The sequence below is a fragment of the Triturus cristatus genome, chromosome 4_2, assembly GCF_964204655.1.
Source record: "Triturus cristatus chromosome 4_2, aTriCri1.1, whole genome shotgun sequence".
NCBI lineage: Eukaryota > Metazoa > Chordata > Amphibia > Caudata > Salamandridae > Triturus > Triturus cristatus.
The window spans coordinates 230,789,070-230,810,445 of record NC_140586.1 but is presented as its reverse complement, the minus strand read 5'-3'; the positions used below and the strand labels follow the sequence as shown (position 1 = coordinate 230,810,445).

Sequence of the window (21,376 nt, the reverse complement as noted above, 5' to 3'; positions counted from 1 at the left end):
GTCGAGCGCCCTTATCGTTAGGCCAACTCCTCTCCCCTATTATTATTATTATGGCCTTTATCACACACATGCATTTTTTTAGATTTGGGCGATTATTGGATTATTGGATTATATCAACCGGTGACTTCAGTTAAATGATCACCCAATCCGAATCACTCCTCATGTCGTTCATTCTCATACACACCGGTGACGTAGCTTCTCTTCAAACACAGCTTGTGTCTGAAGCCACCCTTTCTCACGAAAGCCCAGCGCCAGTGTTGAGCATCACAGCTTTATTTACTAGCTGACAAAACAAAAGTTCAAGAGTTCCTTATGTGCCAAAACAAAACTACAACCCCATCATCGCCTAGAAAACAGACAGCAGGGCAGTTCATGTAAAAATGTGTCAGGATGCACGATGGTAAGGGTAATGTCTTTTCCGTCTGGTCTGACAAGGGTATTAAAGCTGCCAAAAGGCTTCTGTCATTCCCGGAATTTCAAACACAGAAGTAGGACATCAACTGTGGCACTGGTGGTGTCACGCATTTGAATGTAAGTCACCCAGTCAACCATTTCCTAATGTCACTTTTAGGGTAAATTATTTATTCTAAATAGAGAGAAACTATCATTTAGTTCAAAAGCTTCTGGAAATATCGAAATGTTTACTAAATAATATATATGAGATATTACAAAATTTAATAAATATGGCTTACAAAAATTTTAAGACGTCATAGAAATATGGCTAACCTAAAGCTAAGGATTGAATTTAGGAAGAATACGGAAATTTAAAAAGAACATATGTCAAAAGAATACATTTTCCTATATTTTGTTTTTGAAGAAATGTGTTATTTTTCTGACTGAAGACGGGAACATAGACATTTCAAGATGGAGATCGTATTGATGTTTTTTAAATAGGGGTCAGTTTAGTGACATTGGCTCATGTTACTTTTGTATCTCTGAGTGTTATTATTTGTTCTCAAATGTAAGAATGTATTATTATTGCTTACTCTTATTATCCCATTGCTTTTGGTGACGCTTTTTAGGTCGAGCCTAGAAGCAGCACGCATGCGCTGATCTAGGTTTCGGCCTCTTGGAATCACTTCAGGCTTTGTAGAAGCTCGTGCGTGTGGTGCTCACACGCTATTGGCCTTTGCGTCTGGCTTTAGCACGCAATTGGCCAAAGGCGTGTGGATGTCCCAGCTGTTTACTCCCAGAGTGTTTTGCTCTCATGAGCCAGCAGCGGCGCGCAGGGGCCATCTGTTTTTAATTAGCGTGGCCGCCCTTGTCTCCCACGCAGTCTCTCTCCCCCCTCTTGCAGCATCTCCCTCATTGACTCAAACCTCTTCGTCTTTTCCCCTCATTAACAGCCTTTTTCTTTGACCGGCTGTAATGAATGGTTTGTCACACGTGCACAGTGCCTATGGTGTCGCTGCCCTTCCTGCAAGGGCTCACACTCTTATGACGGTCCACGCCGTCCCCCGCAAACTTCAGTGCGCATCGGCTTTTCACAGTAGAAAGGCAGATTTTGTGAGTGTTTTTGTGCGCGTCATGTTGGCTGAGGAGCATGTGCAGCGACAAGACCATACTTGTATGAAAATGGTATTCTGTTCCAGGCACAGACATACATTTTTTTGTCTGCGTACAAGACGTTTGCAAGAGTTAGGCCATTTTTAAACCCCTTAGGGACTTGTATGCAAAATGGAGGGTGTCAGAGGGGCTCCTCCACCCCCTCGCCCCACCCTGCGCAAACTGCGTCAACCATCTGTCTGCGAGATGAATGAGTGTTGTACCCTGCTACTGTGAAAGCTTCCAAATGCCCTGGTAGTTGGTGTCTGTTGCTGTTCCTACATTGTCGCTGTGTACACTGTCACAACAGACCGATAACAATTTATTTCAGGAAGTGCTCACGTATTCACCACCTTTGAACAGCTCAACCCGCGAGATACTCACTTTAGATGCTGATTGTGATAAAACAAGGATGGGAAAGTTCTTTGCCAGGCTTCACCCCAGGGTCAGTTTGTGTGCTCCCCTGCAATTCTGGCCACCGTTCCTTTACCTGTAATCATCACGATCAACTAGAAATAGACTTACTCTCATATTTAGTGCTGCACATTTACGTTTTCGAGTACACTGCCCTAGGCCTCCCAGGATTTCTTCATAATTCATAGGTCCCCTCTTCCATGTCATTAGAAAAGGCCTTAAAGCTGTATGCTGTAAAGCTGTATGCTGTACTGCCCGAGACGGCGACAGGTCTCTTTCCTCTGGTAGTCCGGGGCCTTTCTCTGTTTTGAGATTTTGGTGAGTTCGACTTACGACGCCACGTTTCACGCAGCTCGCATAGGCCCTTCCCAGCTGCTGCTTCTCCCCGGACTGGCCTTCTCTTACGTGTGGTTACCCTCGATCTGCGGCGTGTACAGGGATTGTCTGCTGTTGCTTGGTGAATTTCAGCTCCACACAAGAAGAGACGTGCCTGGTGTGCCAGGAGCCGCTTGTTAATTCTACAGGTCAGCGATTCTTAACTTGTTGACTTCTGTGGCCTGGCAGTTCGGGCTGGACTGTTCCCATTGGGGTGCAGGGTCAAGACTGATTTGCATATGGCTGGGTCCAAACTGGAATGGCATGGTGAGCAAAAAAACAATGGATTTAGGCCCAGATCTCTGTAATGGGGTGAATGTATGACATTGTTCTGCATTCTGTCCATCAATTGTTCTTTTTGCAGTCGTATCCACAGCAGCATGGCAGACTTCACGGGCACAGAGTTGTGGACACTGCAGCGCTGAGTATCCAAAGCCCGGACATTAGAGGTGCGATTGCCTCATGGGGTGGTACCATCGCCGGTGTTTATGCTTGTGGTTACACAAAGACATAACAGTGCATTCAGCTGCGGGGGCTTGGGTGCTGCTTCTACCTGGGAAACACTTACAATCACTTACAATCTTGCCATGCAATGCTGAAACACATTAACATGGACAAAGCCAATAGCTCTCGCATTGCTGAGACCTATTGACCTTGCCAATGCTTGTTTAAAACAGAAACCTAAGGGTATGTCCCTACACGTGCATGCGCACACACACACAGAATCAATGTATTGCAATAACTTGGAGCTCCAAGAAACATGGAATAGATATGACAACATTACACCTCCAACCTCATTCCTCTCTCATTCATGCTCTTCCTCACTTCATGAATGATGAACTAGGAGAATGAATGATGAGATCCTAAATATACACATTGGTAATCCATAGCAGGATGTCATCACTCCTTAATGCCTCTCCTTCCACTTGTGAACACCTGAGAAAGGACAGATGATGGTTTCACAAAACGTACCTACAGTTAACTTTGGGGCATATTATCAAGCACGGCGTTAAAATTATCGACGCTTTAGCAGCAGAAAACTGCTGCTAAAGCGGCGATAATGGGCTTGATAATATGCCGCAGAGTATTCCAATGGAGGCCCATGTTGACACCAGAAAATGGGCTTCTATGGGAATTCTCAAGGGCATATTATCAAGCCCATTATCGCCGCTTTAGCGGCAGTTTTCTGCCGCTAAAGCGGCGATAATTTCAACGCCGTTTCTTGATAATATGCCCCCATTTTCTTCCCCTTGTACTCCAGGTCTTGGAGCAGCCACAGAAAGCTGCCCATTTCTCTGCTAAGTAACTGCCATTGTGACCAGTGTCGGGAGCTTTGAGTGCCATTGCGCTGCTCATGGATGCCAACTATTGCTATTTGGGTCTTGACTCTTCATGGGGTAATGTGGTGAAGCAGTCAAGTCCTCAGTTAGAGTCTGGTGAAGGTTTCAAAATCATAACTACTCACAGTGTACAAACCCAAAGAAATACCACTCAGAGGCTCTCATCACAAGTTGATTACGAACGCCGTGCTAACTGGAGTTTGCCCAGGGATCGCAATTAGGAGTTACGTGATAATGATCACATCCCAGTTTTTCTCTGAAAGATCTCTGCAGGTCAAACCAACCAAAATTTATTGTAGGGCATGAGCTTGTAGAAAAGGAAAAACACGCAGAATTCAGTTTGTTTAACATTGATTCTGCAGGGTAGGCCTCATGTTGAAGTTGAAAAGTCAGACTAGGAGGTATTACTTACCACATGCAGTAAATACCTCAAGACGTGTGGTAAATACCCCACTATGTTCTGCTCAACCTGTGACAAGGGCCTAAGTCACTGTTCAGTCAGAGCTATGGTGGGAAGCGGGATGAAGGAGGGCAGCGCAGGCTCAGTCCTTTGGGGTCTCTGCCTCCTGATCCTCCTGGCTTCATGTACCAGCTGTCTCCTCGAGTCTTCCTGTACGCTGTTCTCAACTCAGCTGAGCTTTGTGCTTTTCTTTGAGGTTAGATATCTGCTTTCCATGAGGTTTGCCCATACCGGGGTCTTCATCCTGGGGCAGGCTTCTTCTCAGCCTCTGGAGAAACAGCAACAACCAGGGGCGTCTTGGTCCTGGTACGTCATCCTCCTCTCAGCTGATATTTACCAGCTTCAGGTGAATTCAGGGAGAAGGACATCTACTGGATCCAGAGGACCAGCATGTTTCTATAACTAGGGGTCTCTGAAGAACATTTGGTCCTATTGAAGGGAGCCTCTTCTTCACAAGCTTCATTTCTGAGCTTCTTATTACACTCAACAGAGGGAAGGACAACAAGACATTAAAGGTGTTGACGGGTTAGTCACAGCTAAGACAGCCCAAGCAGATTGAGTTGTTCCTGGGCAGATGGGAAACAGGACTGCTCAGGCAACCAAACCAGTAGGGCCAGTGCTTTGCTCCAGGGCTCCTCTCTGAGGTCAGTGTAGATTCCAGCCCTTAACCAGATATAGGTGAAACATCTACAGAATCTCAGAAGAGCAGGCATCGGGTGGTCTTTCACCCAAAAATTCAGTTTTGAATATCGATTTCAGAAATATTGTTTAGGGAAAGTAAATATTGAGTTAGAACAGTGAATCTGCACTTCCCAAAGTATGCTGACCATGTTGATAGTGGATATTGTGTAGTCAATATGAGTACAGGTCGATATTCTTGACCTCTTTGTTTTGACATATAACCCTCAGGGGATGGTCAGAGGATCAGAAATCCAGAGACACCTTAACCGTGACACTGGGAAACTCCATGGTGCTTGCATGCATTGTCTCCTTGCAGAGGGCACCATCCATGATGTGGATTCCAGCCTAGCACTCGTAAACAGTCGCACAGCACACTCGGTGAAAGTGAGTGCCTTGCAAGCTCTGCAAATCATGCACTTAACTTCATCCTTATAACAGCACATAGGTGCAGAGTGAGTAACTGCTCTGCAGCAATACCTCGCTGTACCTTGGCAGCGGTTGCATTAAAGGTGCAGGGGCCACATACATGCCAACCCACAATATTTAATATAAATACACCAGATTTTACATTTGAAAATATTACTTTTTTTAATTTCCTAATCCTGAAATATCCCTCATTCTAATGCAGTTAATGGGGAATGGATGTTCTAATGTGGCTTTGAATGGGAGGTCTTCCTCAGGTGAGAAGTGCGTTCTCAAGCCAGGCCCCTTCTTAGCACTTTGGGAAGGCAGGATGTAACATTTGGTGATGCAGTCCAGGTGGTCCAAGGAGGTCATATCCCTCAGGGGGTATCCCTCAGGCCAATTCCTACTCATATCTATGAGTAAGTCAACTCAAATGACATTTCAGTGGCCCTTGTATCACTTTTAGCGGGAGACCCATCATTTTCTCTTGCCACTAGCATGAATGCAGATACCAGGAAGAATGTTCAGGTAATTCAGCTGACTTCTGCCAATCCATATGGAATTTACAGCCTTCCAACAATCTCCTATTTGAGATTGTCACTAATTTTAGTACCGTCTTCACGCATGGTTTTTCTAGTAACTAAAGATCCCTCAATGGCATCTGAAACAACTTGCTTCAATAGTAATGGTAGTGTTTCATTTTAGGCGGGCAGCCCGCTAGGGCGATGGAGGTCCTAACTTTTACTCCCCTGTTGGACGACCTCCCAACATATATACAGAATGTTCGACTGCTTGGCATGGATTTCTGGGCTTTCAATGCATCTGCTAGTTAGTGTGGTGGATGCACTGAAGGCACAGAGGAACTCCAGGCAGATGCCATGTTTGTTTTACCCTTCCGACATTTATTTTGGGGTTTTCGGAAACAAACTCACAAAGCGTGAGTGTCAGAAAAAAACTAAATCGAATGACCATGACATGCAATCAATCGGTAATCTTATAAAGCGCAACTACTCAAACGTAAGAGTCTCGAGGTGCTAAGTTGGAGGGGGGACCGGCTGCGGTTCAGTCGAAGTGCCAGGTCTTGAGGTCCTTCCTGAATTGTGGCAGCAATTGTGATTGCCTGAGGTGCAGAGGCAGGGAGTTCCAGGTCTTCACAGCGAGATAGGAGAAGGATCTTCCTCCAGCCGTGGTCTTGCGCATCCATGGGATGGTGGCCAAGACCAGTTGGGCGGAGCGGAGATGTCTGGTGGGAGTGTTGAAGGATAGGCAGTGGTTGAGGTACGCAGGTCCGGCATTGTGGAGGGCTTTGCAGGCGTGCATGAGGAGCTTGAAGGTGATTCTTTTGTTGACAGGTAGCTAGTATAGGTTTCTCAGGTGACCGGTGATATGGTTGCGGCTTGGGGTGTTCAGGATGAGTCAGGCAGAGGCACAAGAAGTTTTCTTACAGTGCGCAATGGACATTGTATTTATATACCCTGCATGAGTCCACAATGCCTCTGATGTCAGACCTGGGCAGAAATCAGTGGTTGTAGTCCTGTCCTAAATAAGGCAAGGCTATTGTTGTGTCCTGGTGCTTCTACGACAGACAGATTACCCGGTCAAGGCTTTTCGAGGGCAGAGCCAGCTGAGGCTCAGCCACTGGAAACCCAGCTTTTCCCTTGACACTAAATAAGCCAAGAAAACCACACGGTTGGCATAAAGGCAGAGCTTCCAGTGAACCAAACTTGAATGCCACCAATACATTACTTTTGACAGTTTCTCCCTTTGCAAGATATTGCACTGTGCCCTGTCCTTTTCCTCTTTCACATCCCACTCATAGATTCAGAATCAGACCCACCACACAATGTATAAGAATCCAATTTGTTATTATGTGTGTCAAGCTTCCCATATTGTGTTTTGTTATGGTAGCACTTCTCCTCTGCTTGGAGAAAAACGTGTGGAAAATGGCGGCATATTTCAAGATATTCACCTACAAGGCAAGTTTGCACTGCTGCTAGCCAGCTCTGTGTGTGAGAGAAGCTTGCCAACCTGCTGAGGGCGGTGACTGTTTTTTTAAGTCTCCCTCTTTCCTGTTCCCAAGTGATGCCTGCACGCTTATATTTTTCAAAGCATTCCTCTTTCCGTTTTTTAAATGTTGGCATATTGCTGCCACCCATGGTTGTGCCTATTCTGTGAGTTGGAATGAAATTGCCACTGTTGATGCCCATGCAACGCGAGTTATTTCTATCTTTTTGAAGCTTGAGAACATCTTTTCACTACAAAAGTCGAAATGATTGACCTTGTCAGTGTTTGTTACGGTTGTCAACCTAGTTCTATCGCGCTATCATGTCCGGTTTAGTTTACCGCAAACCTTTTGTGTAAATCTGAAAACAGTAACACTACATAAGTGTAAAAGAAATCTGTCCCCTGGAACTGAAGTTGGCTAATGGTAAGCGTGCCAGTGCTTAAATTGTAAAATTGTAACTGCCAGGGCTCTGACCAGGAGGCCACTGCTGCTTGCAGCACCCGTCACCCTTGTCATCGCTGCCAAAACAACTGCAAACCATCACTCTTGCATGTAAATGCGACAGTTCAGATTATTCCAGGTCCCCATAGCTAAAGGAATGTGCGGGGAGGCATGTATTAGCAATTTTAATGTATATCGTATTCCTGAAATCCCGTTGTTTTGGTCTTCTCAAAATTAGATGAGCAGCGCCACTATGTGGCGGACTGTTTTAAGTATGGCGTTAACAATTAGGTGCCGGTGCCAAGCACCGGAAACCAATTAAGGGCCGGTGCTTAGCACCGGAAAGCACCGGCTCAAATTTAGCACTGTAAGCGTCCAAGCCTCTGCGGTTAGATAGGGCACCCATTAAATGTCTACCGTTTGAGCATTTTGGGGTTCTAGAAGGGCCTGGAGCTGATAACCGAAATACAACTTGTGTATATTCCTCTCTATTTCTTTTTTTTAACACACCAACTATGTCTCTATTTACTTTAAAAACATTTATGAATTGTCTAGATTTGGTGAGTTTACATCCTGCTTTTGTTTGATATATGATGATGCTTCTGTGGGGAAAATACATGATTTTATTTTTTAGCTATGTTATTACCTGTCGGCATGAAAACAGCAGCCGAGCTCATATTACAGAGTCTGACACTTGTCTACTTTGAGTTGAATGCAGGAAGACGGAAGTTAACTTTCGGTTGGTGCTTCGCGGATAAATGCTTACTAAAGACCTGTGCTGCTGGCGCCTCCTGGTGACAGTTTTTCGCGCTGCACCCTGCACCAGTGCTCATTGCTGGCAGTAAAGTCCCTTAGGCCCTGGGATACGGCAAACAGAGCCAAGGGGAGGGCCTTCGAGGTCTGATAAAGAACTGCTGCTCGCGGAACTGGCTGGATGTTGTAGAAAACACATGCTCAGCCTGTTTTCTACAGAGAGGCCAGAGCAAAGCTTTGGAACGATCTTCATAATGATCTGAGGTTAGAAAATAACCTTACAATTTTTAAGCTAAAATTCGGGCAGCGCTCTCCTAATCTAGGAGTATTAACATCATCTGAGAGCATTGCGGCGCTCTTCTGTTTAGCGTAGTCTGTGTGTTTTTCCGTAGAGTGGATTCACATTTTACTGTAAATATTTCTAATGTTTTTATAATTTTGTGCGCTATTTTAGTTACCCCTGCATTTTCTGTGCCTATCATGGGTGGGGGGGGGGGGGGGCTGTAGGGCGAGGCGATATGGGGCATAGCTTGGTCAGTAAGATTCCCAACCATCAGGCTGGTGAAAATCCATTCTAGAAGCAGGCAGGGCTTTAAGTGGGCCGGGTCTGAGCACCGGCTGTTTTTTTTTTTAAAGGAGCCTCAAAACGGGTCTCTATCGGGCTCTGTTTTGTGCCTTGAGTCCCGCGGCCCGTGTGTTTTTTCCCGGACTGCGATGACTGCAGCCACATCGATGTGCGCTGCTCACTTCTCACTAGTGGAGAAGTTACGGCATGACGTCATGCGACTGCGAGGTGAGCTTTGTAGGGGAAGGGAAATCCTTTGGAGAGTCATGTTCTCTCTGGATTTCCCTTCTCTTTTTAAAACTCAGGAGCAGCAGCATTGTCCTGGTGTCACCAGGGCTTTAAGTGGAAGCGTTTTCAATATTATATCCAACAAGACATAGTTGCTGCTTATTTATCTTATGCAACTAACAACCATTGACAAAGCCAATATTCCTGGCTTGTCGTAGGTGTAATGTTACTTGTTGTATCAAATATCTGGATGCAATGACAGAAACAGCAAAATACCAGTCGGGCGGCACATTATGCTAAGCACAGATTTTTACCTTGTGTTTTTAAGCCACGCCCTTAAGTACATCGGCAACGCCCCTTTGAGAGACCCCCCCCCACCCCAGTTTTTCCATCCCACTTAAAGCCCTGGAAGCAGGGCAGGAGTATGGGGTGGGAGCTTGAGACGCAGTAGGAAGGGAGAGGAGAGCGGACTGTGAGGGGCACTTGAAACTCAGTATTTTGTAAAATAACCATTTTTTAACACCATTAAAGCAGAGACAAGGGTGTGTGTGTTTTTGTCTGCATGTGTATGTACAAATCCCAAGTGAAATCCGACAAACACTTTACCATACCTGACTTAAAGCACATGTACCCAACTATTTACTACAAAGTACATTTATTAGGTGGGTGAAACACACCACCTGAATCAACTCCTTGGAGGTGATGTGGCCTACCGCCCAGAGTTCCCAGCCCTGGTACTGGGGAGCCAAGCTCGGTTCCCCGCCTCAGTTTAACATCCTGTGATTCTGGGCAAATACTTAGCAGCATGGCTAAAATTAATTTAAAAAAGTGCCAACATGTGTCCAGTGCTAGAAGCATCATAGTGATTTTTAAATTACATTTAGCCATGCTGCACAGCTGAGCTGTTACACTGCATGGATAAAGAACATTGACAAAGCCAATAGCTCTTATAAGCGAAACCTATTAGCTTTCCCAATGCTTGGTATTAAAGCGATAGCTCAGCGAGCTAAACACTGAATGCACAGATCTACATACAACCTACAGGCATACGCCCAAATCCCTCCAAGTGTGTCACCCATTTAAAGCCAATAAAAGGTGTACCCTCAGGTTACCACACCAATTATTAAAAGTGCCAAGAAGCAGCTCATTCTGCTGCATGAGATATGTTAATGGACAGTCGATTTCATGATCACACATAGTGCGTTACAGCGGGAGAGTGGGGGCGAGAGGTGGCATTATTCAGGCGCAAGGAATGGGCTGCATTGTCACTTGCTAATTGTTAAGGGGTGCACAAACCCCCAACAGGACCAGGAGGCAGAATCATTGAGCCCACCAGGCAAACAGTGTCACTCTTCCTTCGCCTCACAACCAGTTGCTGTTTACTGACAACCAGAGGGGACTGAGCAGCTATTAGGATAAATCAAATGGTCATCAGAGGCCCTCAGCAAACAGGTCTGACAATACAGGCCTAGTTAATGATGATGAGACCAGAGGACAGGGAAACAAAGAAAAGGGGTCCTGCAGAAGGATGCTTCCGAAGAGGAAACGGGTACACAGTCATTCTTATGCAGTACTAGTAAATACATCCCTGGATGTAGATAGATTGCTACCTTTCCATAGCTCCTGCATTCGTATGCTGGTTATAGATCCTAGCCACTTTGCATGTTGAAACATCTGTGGTTGTGAAGAGTCGGCTAGCCTTAGCCTGTATATTTTTGTTTCAAGCATTGGCCACCAACGAGAAAGAAGAAACCAAAATGGAGCACAGTGAAAAAGAGGAGACCTGGAAAACACATGCACTCTTGTGCAGAGCTTAACCAAAAAGAAAAAAAAGCACCATAAAGTTACAGCATTGCTGTACCTGGTTAGGTTTGCCCATTGACAAGAAAAAAGAAACCAAAACAGAGCACGGTGTACAGGGAGACAGCTAGAAAACATGAGGAACTCTCATTGAGGACTTAAACAAAAATAAATAAAAAACAGTACCAAAACAAGTGAGCAGTGTACAATAATGCGTTGATGCTCCAGGGGAGGGACAAGCTCATGCGGTCAAGGTAAAGCCCACGCAAGCCATCAAACAATTAGCAACCAAATGTGTTAACCAACAGTAAGCAATGGGCGGCCTCCAAGCCCACTGTAAGCTAACAAAACTTCTCACAAGAGAAAGGCGAGAATTACAAATGTGCAATGTAATTTGGTGCCCTCTTGTAAAGTTCTCTAATGCCCTTGGGCCAAATTTACACTACATAAAAATTAAAAATAACGATGAAAAATGTGGATCTGCTATTTCATCTGATTTCATCCTGTATGTCTTATTGTTTGCTGCACCTTGAAGCTAGCCGTTGGCATTGTTTGGTCATTACAAATAACAATGCATTGTTTAACATGTTGAAATTTAAGAAAGTAGGGGGCAATATTCACTAGCCAGATATTTTATTGTGGAAATCACAGTCAAGACGTATCAAAACATGCTATGATGCAGGTACTTTGAAAAAGCATTGCCAAGCCTTCTTGTTTTGGGTGTTTTGTGTTGTTACACCTTTGTCAGTGTTAACAGCTTTTTTCGTAGTTTTCACACAGCAAAGTTTGTAACTTTCGTACTTCATTTAGCTTTCCAAAGTCGATGATTTTCATTTCAAAGTCTCTGTAGAACCTCCCTGTTTTTTTTTTATATGTGGGACGGTGTTTAAATAAACGAGCTTAGCGCCTTGAGACCCTTACGCGTGAGTAGTTGCGCTCAACAAAAAGCATGATTGAAGACCCGTGTTGCTGCATTTTGTCTCTCTAGTTTCCAGTCCTGCCTATTTTGCCTGTCTCCACCTTCAGCCTGCGGTCACTTACCAAGTAATTGGTCATTGTCATGTTGTGTCTTTGCCAGTAGGGTAGTCACATTTCACAGAGAAAAATGCCAACAATTTGCTCACGGTTTTAAAATTCTGCAATGGCCCGGGCTTAGTACTTGAATAGAACTTTAGAAAATGGTCTATGTTCATTTTAACATGCGTTTTCTATCATTGTTTACTTTAATTATCAGTCCAGAATCATGTCAGACATTTAAAGTGCTTTCTTCTTACATTTACCGTTTAAAGTATGTACTGATAAGGGCAAAACACACCATCTCTAAGTGATTATCCTAAATTTTGTGCCGACCGGAATATTAAAATACTAGTCATGCCGGTAAAAAAAAACTGCCAGCTGTCAACCATATGTGCTAGAGAAGCTTTAATTCAACACAACCCTAATAGCAATGTCCGCCTTAGTCTTTTGTACTTTCAGTTTTCTTGTGAAGAAAAAGGTTCAAATTCCTTGTTTTCCAATTATCTCTCCTTGGATTACATTCTACCAGTCCTTTAAACGGTGAGATGGAGCCTATCCATTCTTCTAGGCCAAACAGTTTTTTTTCTGTAATGTTGTTAAATATTTAGGAGGAGCATTTTGGGCTGTTTTTTTTTCTTCTTCACTCTCCTTGTATTTTTAAAATGGGATCTGTGGTAAGGAGTTTTTCGTGGGCTAGTTGTCCCGGGCCTCTTAGGTCGAGCCTAGCGCAGAGCGCATGTGTTGCTCTAGGAGGGCCTCTTGGAATCATTCCAGACTTCTCAGTAAACTTGTGCATGTGCCTTTTAAATTTTCCTCACATTTTATTGGCCTTTGCGTGTGGCTTTCAAAAATGAAAGTACGCAATTGTCCAAAGGCGGGTGCATGTCCCACCTTTCTTCTAAAGGTTCACTCCCATGGCCTTTGAGTCTCGGGAGCGAGCAGCGGTGCGCATAGGCTGGCAGCTGGTCATGGATCAGGTTACTAATTATAACCGAGCGCGGTCGCTTTCACTTTCACATCCGTGCTTCATTTCACTTACATAAAAAACTGTGGGGCTATCTCGGCGCCTTCCTGCTCTAGCGCTGCCTTTGTGCTTTTTTAATAACACTGGCCCAACGTTAACCCTGACTCGTCCCCGGGCGCTTCCACACATATTAAGCTATAATAATACGGTACTGGTTTACGCGCAACCCCCTTAAAAAAACGGCTTTTAAGTTCCTGCCCTTACGTGAAACTGCCGTCTGTGTGTGTGTTTGGTACCACGACAAACAGCTCGCCAAATACATCGCCGATGGGAGGAATGCAGGGGTTATTATTATTTATGTCTTCCATGACCGCCCAGGGGCTGGCTACAGGCAGGGCACAGAACATGATGTCACTTCTGTTGCTCCCTTGCTTGAAAACATATTTGCAACAAAGAGCAACTTTCCAACCTTCAGAACAGAGGAAGTGTTAATGCGGAGCAGTCCCGCGGCTTTTGTTCCAAGGTGGGAAGTTATAGTTTGTCTCTGGAGAAGCGGTGACCTTGTGTGTCGGTAAATGCCGCTCTATTGGTAGTGTCAGTACCGTATCATGGCAGGTGTGAGCAGTTTACCAGTTCTATTTTTTTCTGGCATTCTTATAGTTGTAGTTTTGCATGTCCTAATGTAAAACGGGGACTACAACTTGTATAATACAAATAAAACATCATAAAAATGTACGAGCTACTCACGGGTGCTATGTGAAAATATGGGTTCCCTCTGGGTAATAATGTACAGCTCGTGGTATCATGTATTGCTTGTGACAATTATCCTGTGCACATTGCTTTCTGTTGATGGTACAAAAGCTACCCTCGCACAAACGTGCAAATGGGAAGTGTCAGTTGAGTGTTGGTCATCATAGGACCCATGTGTGAGAAGCGCAACCAAGCCAGTTGTTTCCATTGCATGCTGGGACTTGTAGGGCAAATAGGGCATGCAGCTTTTTGGAAATATCGATGTCTTCTGAGCAGGAGTTAATAATATTGAAGCGGTATGGCTGAGTCTACTGAGAGATCGTATTATGTCTTTCAATTCTTGTTTAAAATTATCAGATGACTCCATGTCGTCAAAGGCACATTTAAGTTCTGGTCTCCGGACTTTCTTGTACAAAACACTGTTTTCACAATTGTGTTAGTCCAGTTTGTTCCTTTGAAATGAACCAAGACTATAATGTTCACAATACATTGGGCTGTTAAAGAGAAGTGCATAACTAGGAAATGATGTCCCTTGTGACATGGACAAACGTATCTCCTTTAGCACCTAATGTGCCATGGGACTCAAGCTGCACCCACTGATGAGGTTGAACAAGGCCACAGCTGTTCGAGGGTTGCATGTGTTCCCATTCAGAGCCCGTGTGTCCATATACTTCAGGCGAGACCGCTTTATTGCAGGACCAAGTCTAATTTATTTAAGGTTAATCCCTGTCTTTGGGGGCTCAGGAAGCAAACAACGATGGACTGCAATGTGGCTCGGAGTAATTACCAGTATCTGGGTTTAAACATTTCACTCAGCACTTTTTCTGTTTTTCCCTGATGGCATGGCGTTATCGGGTACCCTTATTCTAGTTTGCCTTTCGATTTTATCAGTGCAGGGCTGACCCATAACCATCAGACCTTTTGGCCTTCGGAAAACGTTGATGTTTTCTGGGGATAGTATTTTGTTAAGGCACTATGGCTGTTACTTACTAACTTTTTGCAAGGACAGCCCCTTGGCGCAACGAGACACAAAGCATTGTGTCTGTTTCTTTACCATTTCCATCCCTCATCCGTTTCCCAACTTCCACCCTCCCGTTTTTTATTTCCTCCCATTAACAAGAAAAAACTACAACAAACAAGCATTAGTACAGGCAGAAAGAAGTTGCCACCATTGCAAGAGCAAAACAACTAGAAGGCATTTTTTATGTTAATTCTTTTTTAATAGGATTGTTCAGTTGTACATAATGTATTCTTGGTTTTATATAAGATAACACAAATGCTTATAACACTTTATTATAACTTTTCAACATAGCTTAAAGGCATTGGGAAAGTCAATAGCTCTGGCTCAACACTTATTAGGTTTCCAAAGGCGAGACCTATTGGCTATGCCAATGCTTGTTTTCATCTTCCGGGGCCGCCGTCACTGACGCCCTCGGTAGTAGAGTAATTCCAGGCCCTGCAATGAAAAGCAAGCCATGCGCAGCCTAACCTGACTGCCTGAGACGGACAGCGCTCGCCTGCTTTGCAGCCAGTCAGCACAGCTCCCAGGGGATGCGACGTCCGAGGGCAGGGGCTCGTGTCTTGCGCTGCCGCCTGGCCTCGATGCGGGGACTGGGACAGTCACCGTCACTAAAAGTCGTCCTGAAGGAAACAAGCATTTTAGAGCTGTCCAATCAAATATGCAGGTAAACTGACAGTCCTTTATGATTGTTTATTTAAAAAAAATATAGTTTGTCCATTTCAAACAAACGCGTTTTTTTTTTTAAATAAACAATTTCCATAGTCTGCTCCTACTTATCCCCACCTTCTCACCTTACCTCTTCTTTGCCTCCCATCTTCTTTCTGTCTTTCCTTACTTCTTTCTCTCCATCCTTTACTCTTAAGGGCACACTCAAATAACGCAAGGACAACAGGGCCCTGGGAATGCACAGCATGTTTGAGTCCACTTTAAAGGATACTTAGGAAATTAGAGAGCCGAGTCCGGATGGCCACTGAGGCAAGGTGGGGATAAGAGGGAGCAGACTGGGGAAAGTAAGGAAGCACTTTCATGTAGTGGTTGGGCTCTTTCCTTTCCGTCAGTCACTCTGTGCAGTATGGGGGTTGGGGCTGGTATGCCACCGTTTGCAAGGGCTCCTTTTGCTTCCCAGGCGTCCCTGTCTTGGGTCTGTGTTTGCTTTTAACGTTGCCTGCAACAAGGAGAAATTGGACTCAGCTGCCTAAGTGTATCTTTTACATTTTCAGCCAGTTCCCGCTTTTTAGACCAACAGCACTTTGCATGCCGGGATTTTCGTATGCGTGCTTGTGATGTAAAAAGTGAAACTAATACCAATAGAATACAATGTGCTGTTGCAGCTCGATGATCAGGTGGCTTCATCGTCGCAGGATATCTATAACTTACTGGTGGGCGTGTTAGCCTTTACTCAACATGAAGATGGTATCGAACAGGGGATGGGGCAGGGGTTAATATCTACATTTTTATATTGTGTGTTATGTCTTTCCAGAGAAACAGGATGAATTTATCGAAAACTGATTGTGAAAATGCAAGACCAAGCTCAGCCCACCGCGTGGAGGTGAGAATCCTTCGGGGGGAAGTAATGTCAGTGATAAAACGGGTAGAGAAGGCGTTGTAGAATATTGATGTGATACGCACGAGGACCCTTGTGGTTCTGTGGCGGACTCTGAACAGGAGCTACGTGATATGCGGGGAGGTGTTGGGGTGTGGTTATAGGAAGTATGATGTAATGTGCGGTGTGCGAATGAATCCTGGAGAATAAAGTAATGCTCAACCACAGCTCCCATGTGGCGTAATCTATTTGCATTCTCCAGGACTGGGGAAGACGCCACAGGGATGAAGCTCTTGGAAGCTAGTAACTTTGGTCGGCAAGCAGAGCGATCAAAGCCCCTTGAGCACTTGCAACGCAACAACAGTATTCTGATTTAAAGATAAAGTTCTAGAGCTTTTCATTCAAACACATTACCAAAAATGCACAAATCCTCCAACAGTTTGAATTGGTGTAAAAAATGTCTTTGGAAGCGGAGGCGATCATTGTGTACATGCACTTTTTAAGGCTTGTGCAAAGATGGAAAAACTCTTGCCTTTTCCCCTTTGTTATCCACAACCAAACTATGTTATGTTACTTGTTTTTATGATGCTTTACGCCACCGTCGGGTGTGGGGGCGATAAAAAAAGAAGCACAATGGAAGAGGAAATGAGAAGGTGAGCTAGAGGTAAGGATTAGAATGAGAGCATGACAGCGTCTTATAAATCTTGGTACACTGAGTAATATTTGCAAAGACCAGAAATGTCCCTGGGACAAAGGAGGCCTCCTCCCGCGTTATACTGTCTCCAGTCAGATTCCTCATGCACTCTCCCTGTAAAGGCACAAGAGTCTAGAGACAGTGGGAAGGAGGGAGAGTTGGGTGGCTCCTGATGCCCCTAGATGCTGGGACTTCTGAGATGAGATTAGAATTTTTTAAAGTAGGAGCTCTTCATAGACAGTAGTAGGCCAGACTCTGGAACTTGCTTAGCCTAGGGTGGCTTAGATTGAGAGTTTCAGCGTTTGACACATCATCCTAGAATGCCGACCTGGCTACCGTCATGAGACTTTTGAGCTTTGGGCCAAACAGGGGCAGTGCTTGCATTCAGGAAACATGAACGCGATGGTAACACAACTCCACCCACTTCCCATCAGGAATTCTGGAGCAGCAGTAGGTAGACAGATTACTGGACCTGAGTCCTGCGACTAGCGGGCCACTGGCATGGCGAAGAGAGCTGTGCATTCACTGCACAATGCAAAACCCTGCTCAGTGCTTAGAGGGTCTGCAGTTTGCAGTGTGTGATATGCAAAACAACTATCTTTCTTGGTATGTTCTGTACTTTTCTGCATTTCTAGCTTTGCTTGCAGAATGTTTTGACAAAGTGGGTGTAATCCGAATTAGCACAACAAAAATAAAGAAAAGGTTCACCGTTGCAAAGGAAGGTTTTTAATACGGGTCTCCTTTTCATTTTCTCAGTTCAGTACTTCTGAAGAGGAAAAGAGCTGCACAAGCCTTACTGATGCAGAGGATGATGGACAGAAGACACCAGCATCAGAGGAGCCAATGGAGGTGAGGGGTGAAGGGCTGCAGGAGCATGGAAACACACAGGGCACCTGAAGTGTGAGAGGTCCAGGGTGTGTTATCAGTACACGTACAGGCAGTGTGATTGTCCCTGGGGTAATACCATGCTGCAGAGACTTGTGATGTTCCCTGAGGGTGATAGTAGTGGTGCACAGGACAGGAGGTGTGAAGTTGCATGAGTCCTGGGGCTCCGGCTGGGCTGTGTAACCAGTGATGCGGATACTGAGAGTGTGAGGATATCTCTGAAAGGAATCATCGCTCTGATACAGAGGTACCTGCACATTTATGACAGATGCTAGTACTGGAGAACCATAGTTACAGATAAGTACATTCTTCTGTGTAAAGCTCTTTGCCGGGTGCTATCAGCCATGTACCACAGTGCTATGGTTAAAAGCGTTTTCATCAGTGTGGTACAGGAACAGAAGGTGTGAGTTTCCCTGCTGGAGTGAGCAGTGATGCACAGGGACAACAATTGAGAGTGGCTGTATAGCACAACAGTGTAGCAGGTCACGGTTGTGCCTATCAATATGTATTTGTATTCCGGCTACCTTAAAATTAGTATTGATTGATCATACATCTGAACTTATTGTGGGTTCCGCATTTGTACGTGTATGGATGGCGATTTCTGGCAACGCAGCCCTGAAGCATGGCCTACAGGCTGATGTATGATTTGACACAATTGAGGGACTGTCTAACAGCCAGCCCTTTAGCTGTGCCTCTTGGATGGATATTCCGGCCAGTGATCGCCCTGTCATCGCCCTGATTCACACTGCTGCCACTGTCAATGCCATCTTTCTGACTGACTCTGCTAGCACTGTCACTCAGTTGCAGGTCAGAGCACCAGGAACCCAACATCTTGCTTCAGACTCAGAATCCCATCAAATCAAAGACAATCAGTGTTTCACGTTGCATAAAGTCTGATTTGTATGCAGTTTTCTCCAGCTCTGTTTGTAAGAGGTGAAGATCTATGGATGAAACTCTTTGATGGGGGGTGTAATTGCCCACATGCAACACAAGGATTTCTGCAACAAAAGCATAAACCCATTATGCTGTCTTCCATAAATAAAAAATGGTGACCTCCATGTTACATGCTGTGCCCTGCAGTATAGACATTAGCTGTTATGCTACTTTATGAGTCAAACCAGCAACCATCTTGCTGACAAGCTCACCATGTCTAGTGGTTCCTGTGACACTCACAACCAGGAGAGCATCAGATTGCAGACTAAGACGTTTAAAAAAGAAAAAACTCAAGAACCTTCTAAAGTGTTTAGCTCGAGCTATTGGCTATGCCAATGTCTTGAAGGTATGTATCTGCCAGTTCACTTGTAACAAAAAGTTTAAGTTTCGCATAAACATGGCTGTTTCCCCAATTATGCCACATTACAACACTGGGAGACGTTCTTTCATTACACAGCACACAAGGTGCTCAGAGCTCTTACCCTCACACAACAGGGCAACCAGAGCCTGGCCTGGAGCAGGCTCTGAACCGGCAGCATCTCTCCGGGTTCTGATGTGTCAAGATAATGGTCTCTGTGGTCAAGAAGTCAACTACTTGTAACTGTAGGGAGCGCAGGATTTGACTTCATAAGGCTGTAATAACTATAATATAAGAGCTTCTAGTAAAAGGAGGGTGAAGGAAAGCAAGAGTTTTTCAATAATATGAGAATAATGTGCGAGTGAGTGCTCGAAACAAGGACAGAGAGAATAAGGAGATTCTCGCAAAGATATGAGTTAGTTCCCATTCTAACCTGAGTATAAGAGCATCAAAAACACATGTATCAGGGGGAATAAAAACAAGATAGCCATCGGAGCAGAATCGGGGCCCAGACCAATGAGCCTGTTAAGTAGAATGTAATGTAATGTAAATGGGTTTTGTATAGCGCGGGTTGCACTCCACGGAGCATCTTTGCGCTTCTGAGTGAGAAAGAACCAGATGAAATTGATTCTTGTGGTATTTAGGCGTTGGAGTTTATATCATATTTTTGCATTTTGTGTCGGATAAGGTATAGATCCAGGTTTTAAGGGTCCTTCTGAAAGGGATTTCTGTGGGGATTTGTCGGAGTGGGGGCGGCAGAGAGTTCCAGGCTTTGGACCCCAAAACTGCCAGTGCTTTACCTCCTTTGGTTTTGAGTTTGAAATTGGGGATGGTAAGAAGATTCTCACTTTGGGATCTCAAACATCGTGCGGGGACGTAGTGTTGGAACAGGTTTTCAATGTATTTGGGTCCTGTTTTATTAACTGCCCTAAAAGTGATTAACAGGATTTTAAACAGCACCCTTTTATGAATCGGCAGCCAATGCAAAATGCTCATGGCTGTTGAAGCTGAGGTCCTTCTTTTCCATCCCAATACTAATCTGGCCGCTGCATGCTGTACCATTTGTAGTTTATGGCATACCGTCCTATTTGTTCCTGCATAGATGCCATTGCAGTAGTCAATGCGGGAGGTAATGAGGGCTACTGCCACCATCTTCCTTGCTGCAAAAGGGATCAGATCAAAAAAAATTCTGAGTCCTTTTATTATAACGAAGCAGGTCCCTGCCACGGCTGTTGCTTGTTCTTTCAAGCTCAAAGAAGGATCAAATTTTATCCCCAGATTACGGACTGCACTTGTTGTATTGGGGGGGACGGTAGCGTCTTCTGGCCACCATAGAGTTGGGTTGAAAGAGTTGTTTTTACCAAAGGGTAAAATCTCAGTCTCAGTAGAATGTGCAGCATATATGGATGGTCAGGACACTAATGTTAGGTCACTGGGCAGGCTTACTTGCTAGCCGCACACACCGGGCGGCAGAGCAGGCGCAGCTGCATGTGTGATGCTCCCTGGAGGCCAGCTGAGGTCGGAGTGCACTGTGTGTTCAATGTAGGTAATAGATGTTAGATCACTGAACATTATGCATGCTGTGAGCAGATTGCCGGGTGAGGGAATGCGGCTTGCCCATGTAGAGTTCCCAGGCTGGCCGGAGTTGGAGCACAGCATGCACCAGGAGTCTACTGCATTCCGCAGCTCTGTTTCCACCTGCACAGCAGTGCAACCTTACCTCTTCAGAGGTGCATGCGAGGAGTACCTCCTGGCATCACAGTGGCTGGCAGAAGTAGGGCCACACTGAGTTCGGCATGCACGCCTCTGCAGAAAACCACTGTTCATGAGTGTAGGAAGCAAACTCTTTATATGATATACCAAAATGAGGTATATCGTGCAAAGTGTCCAGGTACTCCCTAATGAGAGGACAGGGGCTTGCTTTAGCAATCCCATGGTGCTCTTCTAGGGAGTAGTGTGGTCGAGCAGCCGTAGGCTTATTAGAAAGGAGTGCTGGACATCCACTGCCCACACACAGCCAATAAATGATACACACGGCTCAATAAGGAGATACACACCAATTTATAAATATAACACTTATCTTTATATTACTTTAGGCACCAAGGTCATCAAAATCAGGGAAGTACTTTTTAAAATAGCAGGTTTGAAGAAAACACATTTTTAATACTTTAAATCGTAATAGAAGCACTTGGAGGCAAT

The 21,376-nt window shown here is 44.9% G+C and overlaps 1 protein-coding gene across 3 annotated transcripts in view; it reads left to right on the top strand.

The window, feature by feature from the left end:
- The window catches only part of CIMIP4 (ciliary microtubule inner protein 4), a 317,064-nt gene that overhangs the window by 136,237 nt on the left and 159,451 nt on the right, over positions 1-21,376 (top strand). For all 3 annotated transcript variants that reach the window (XM_085601334.1, XM_085601335.1, XM_085601336.1), the window contains exons 7-8: positions 16,245-16,313; positions 17,758-17,850. In XM_085601334.1, coding sequence (XP_085457460.1) covers positions 16,245-16,313; positions 17,758-17,850 — 162 coding nt within the window. The remainder of the gene's footprint in view (positions 1-16,244; positions 16,314-17,757; positions 17,851-21,376) is intronic.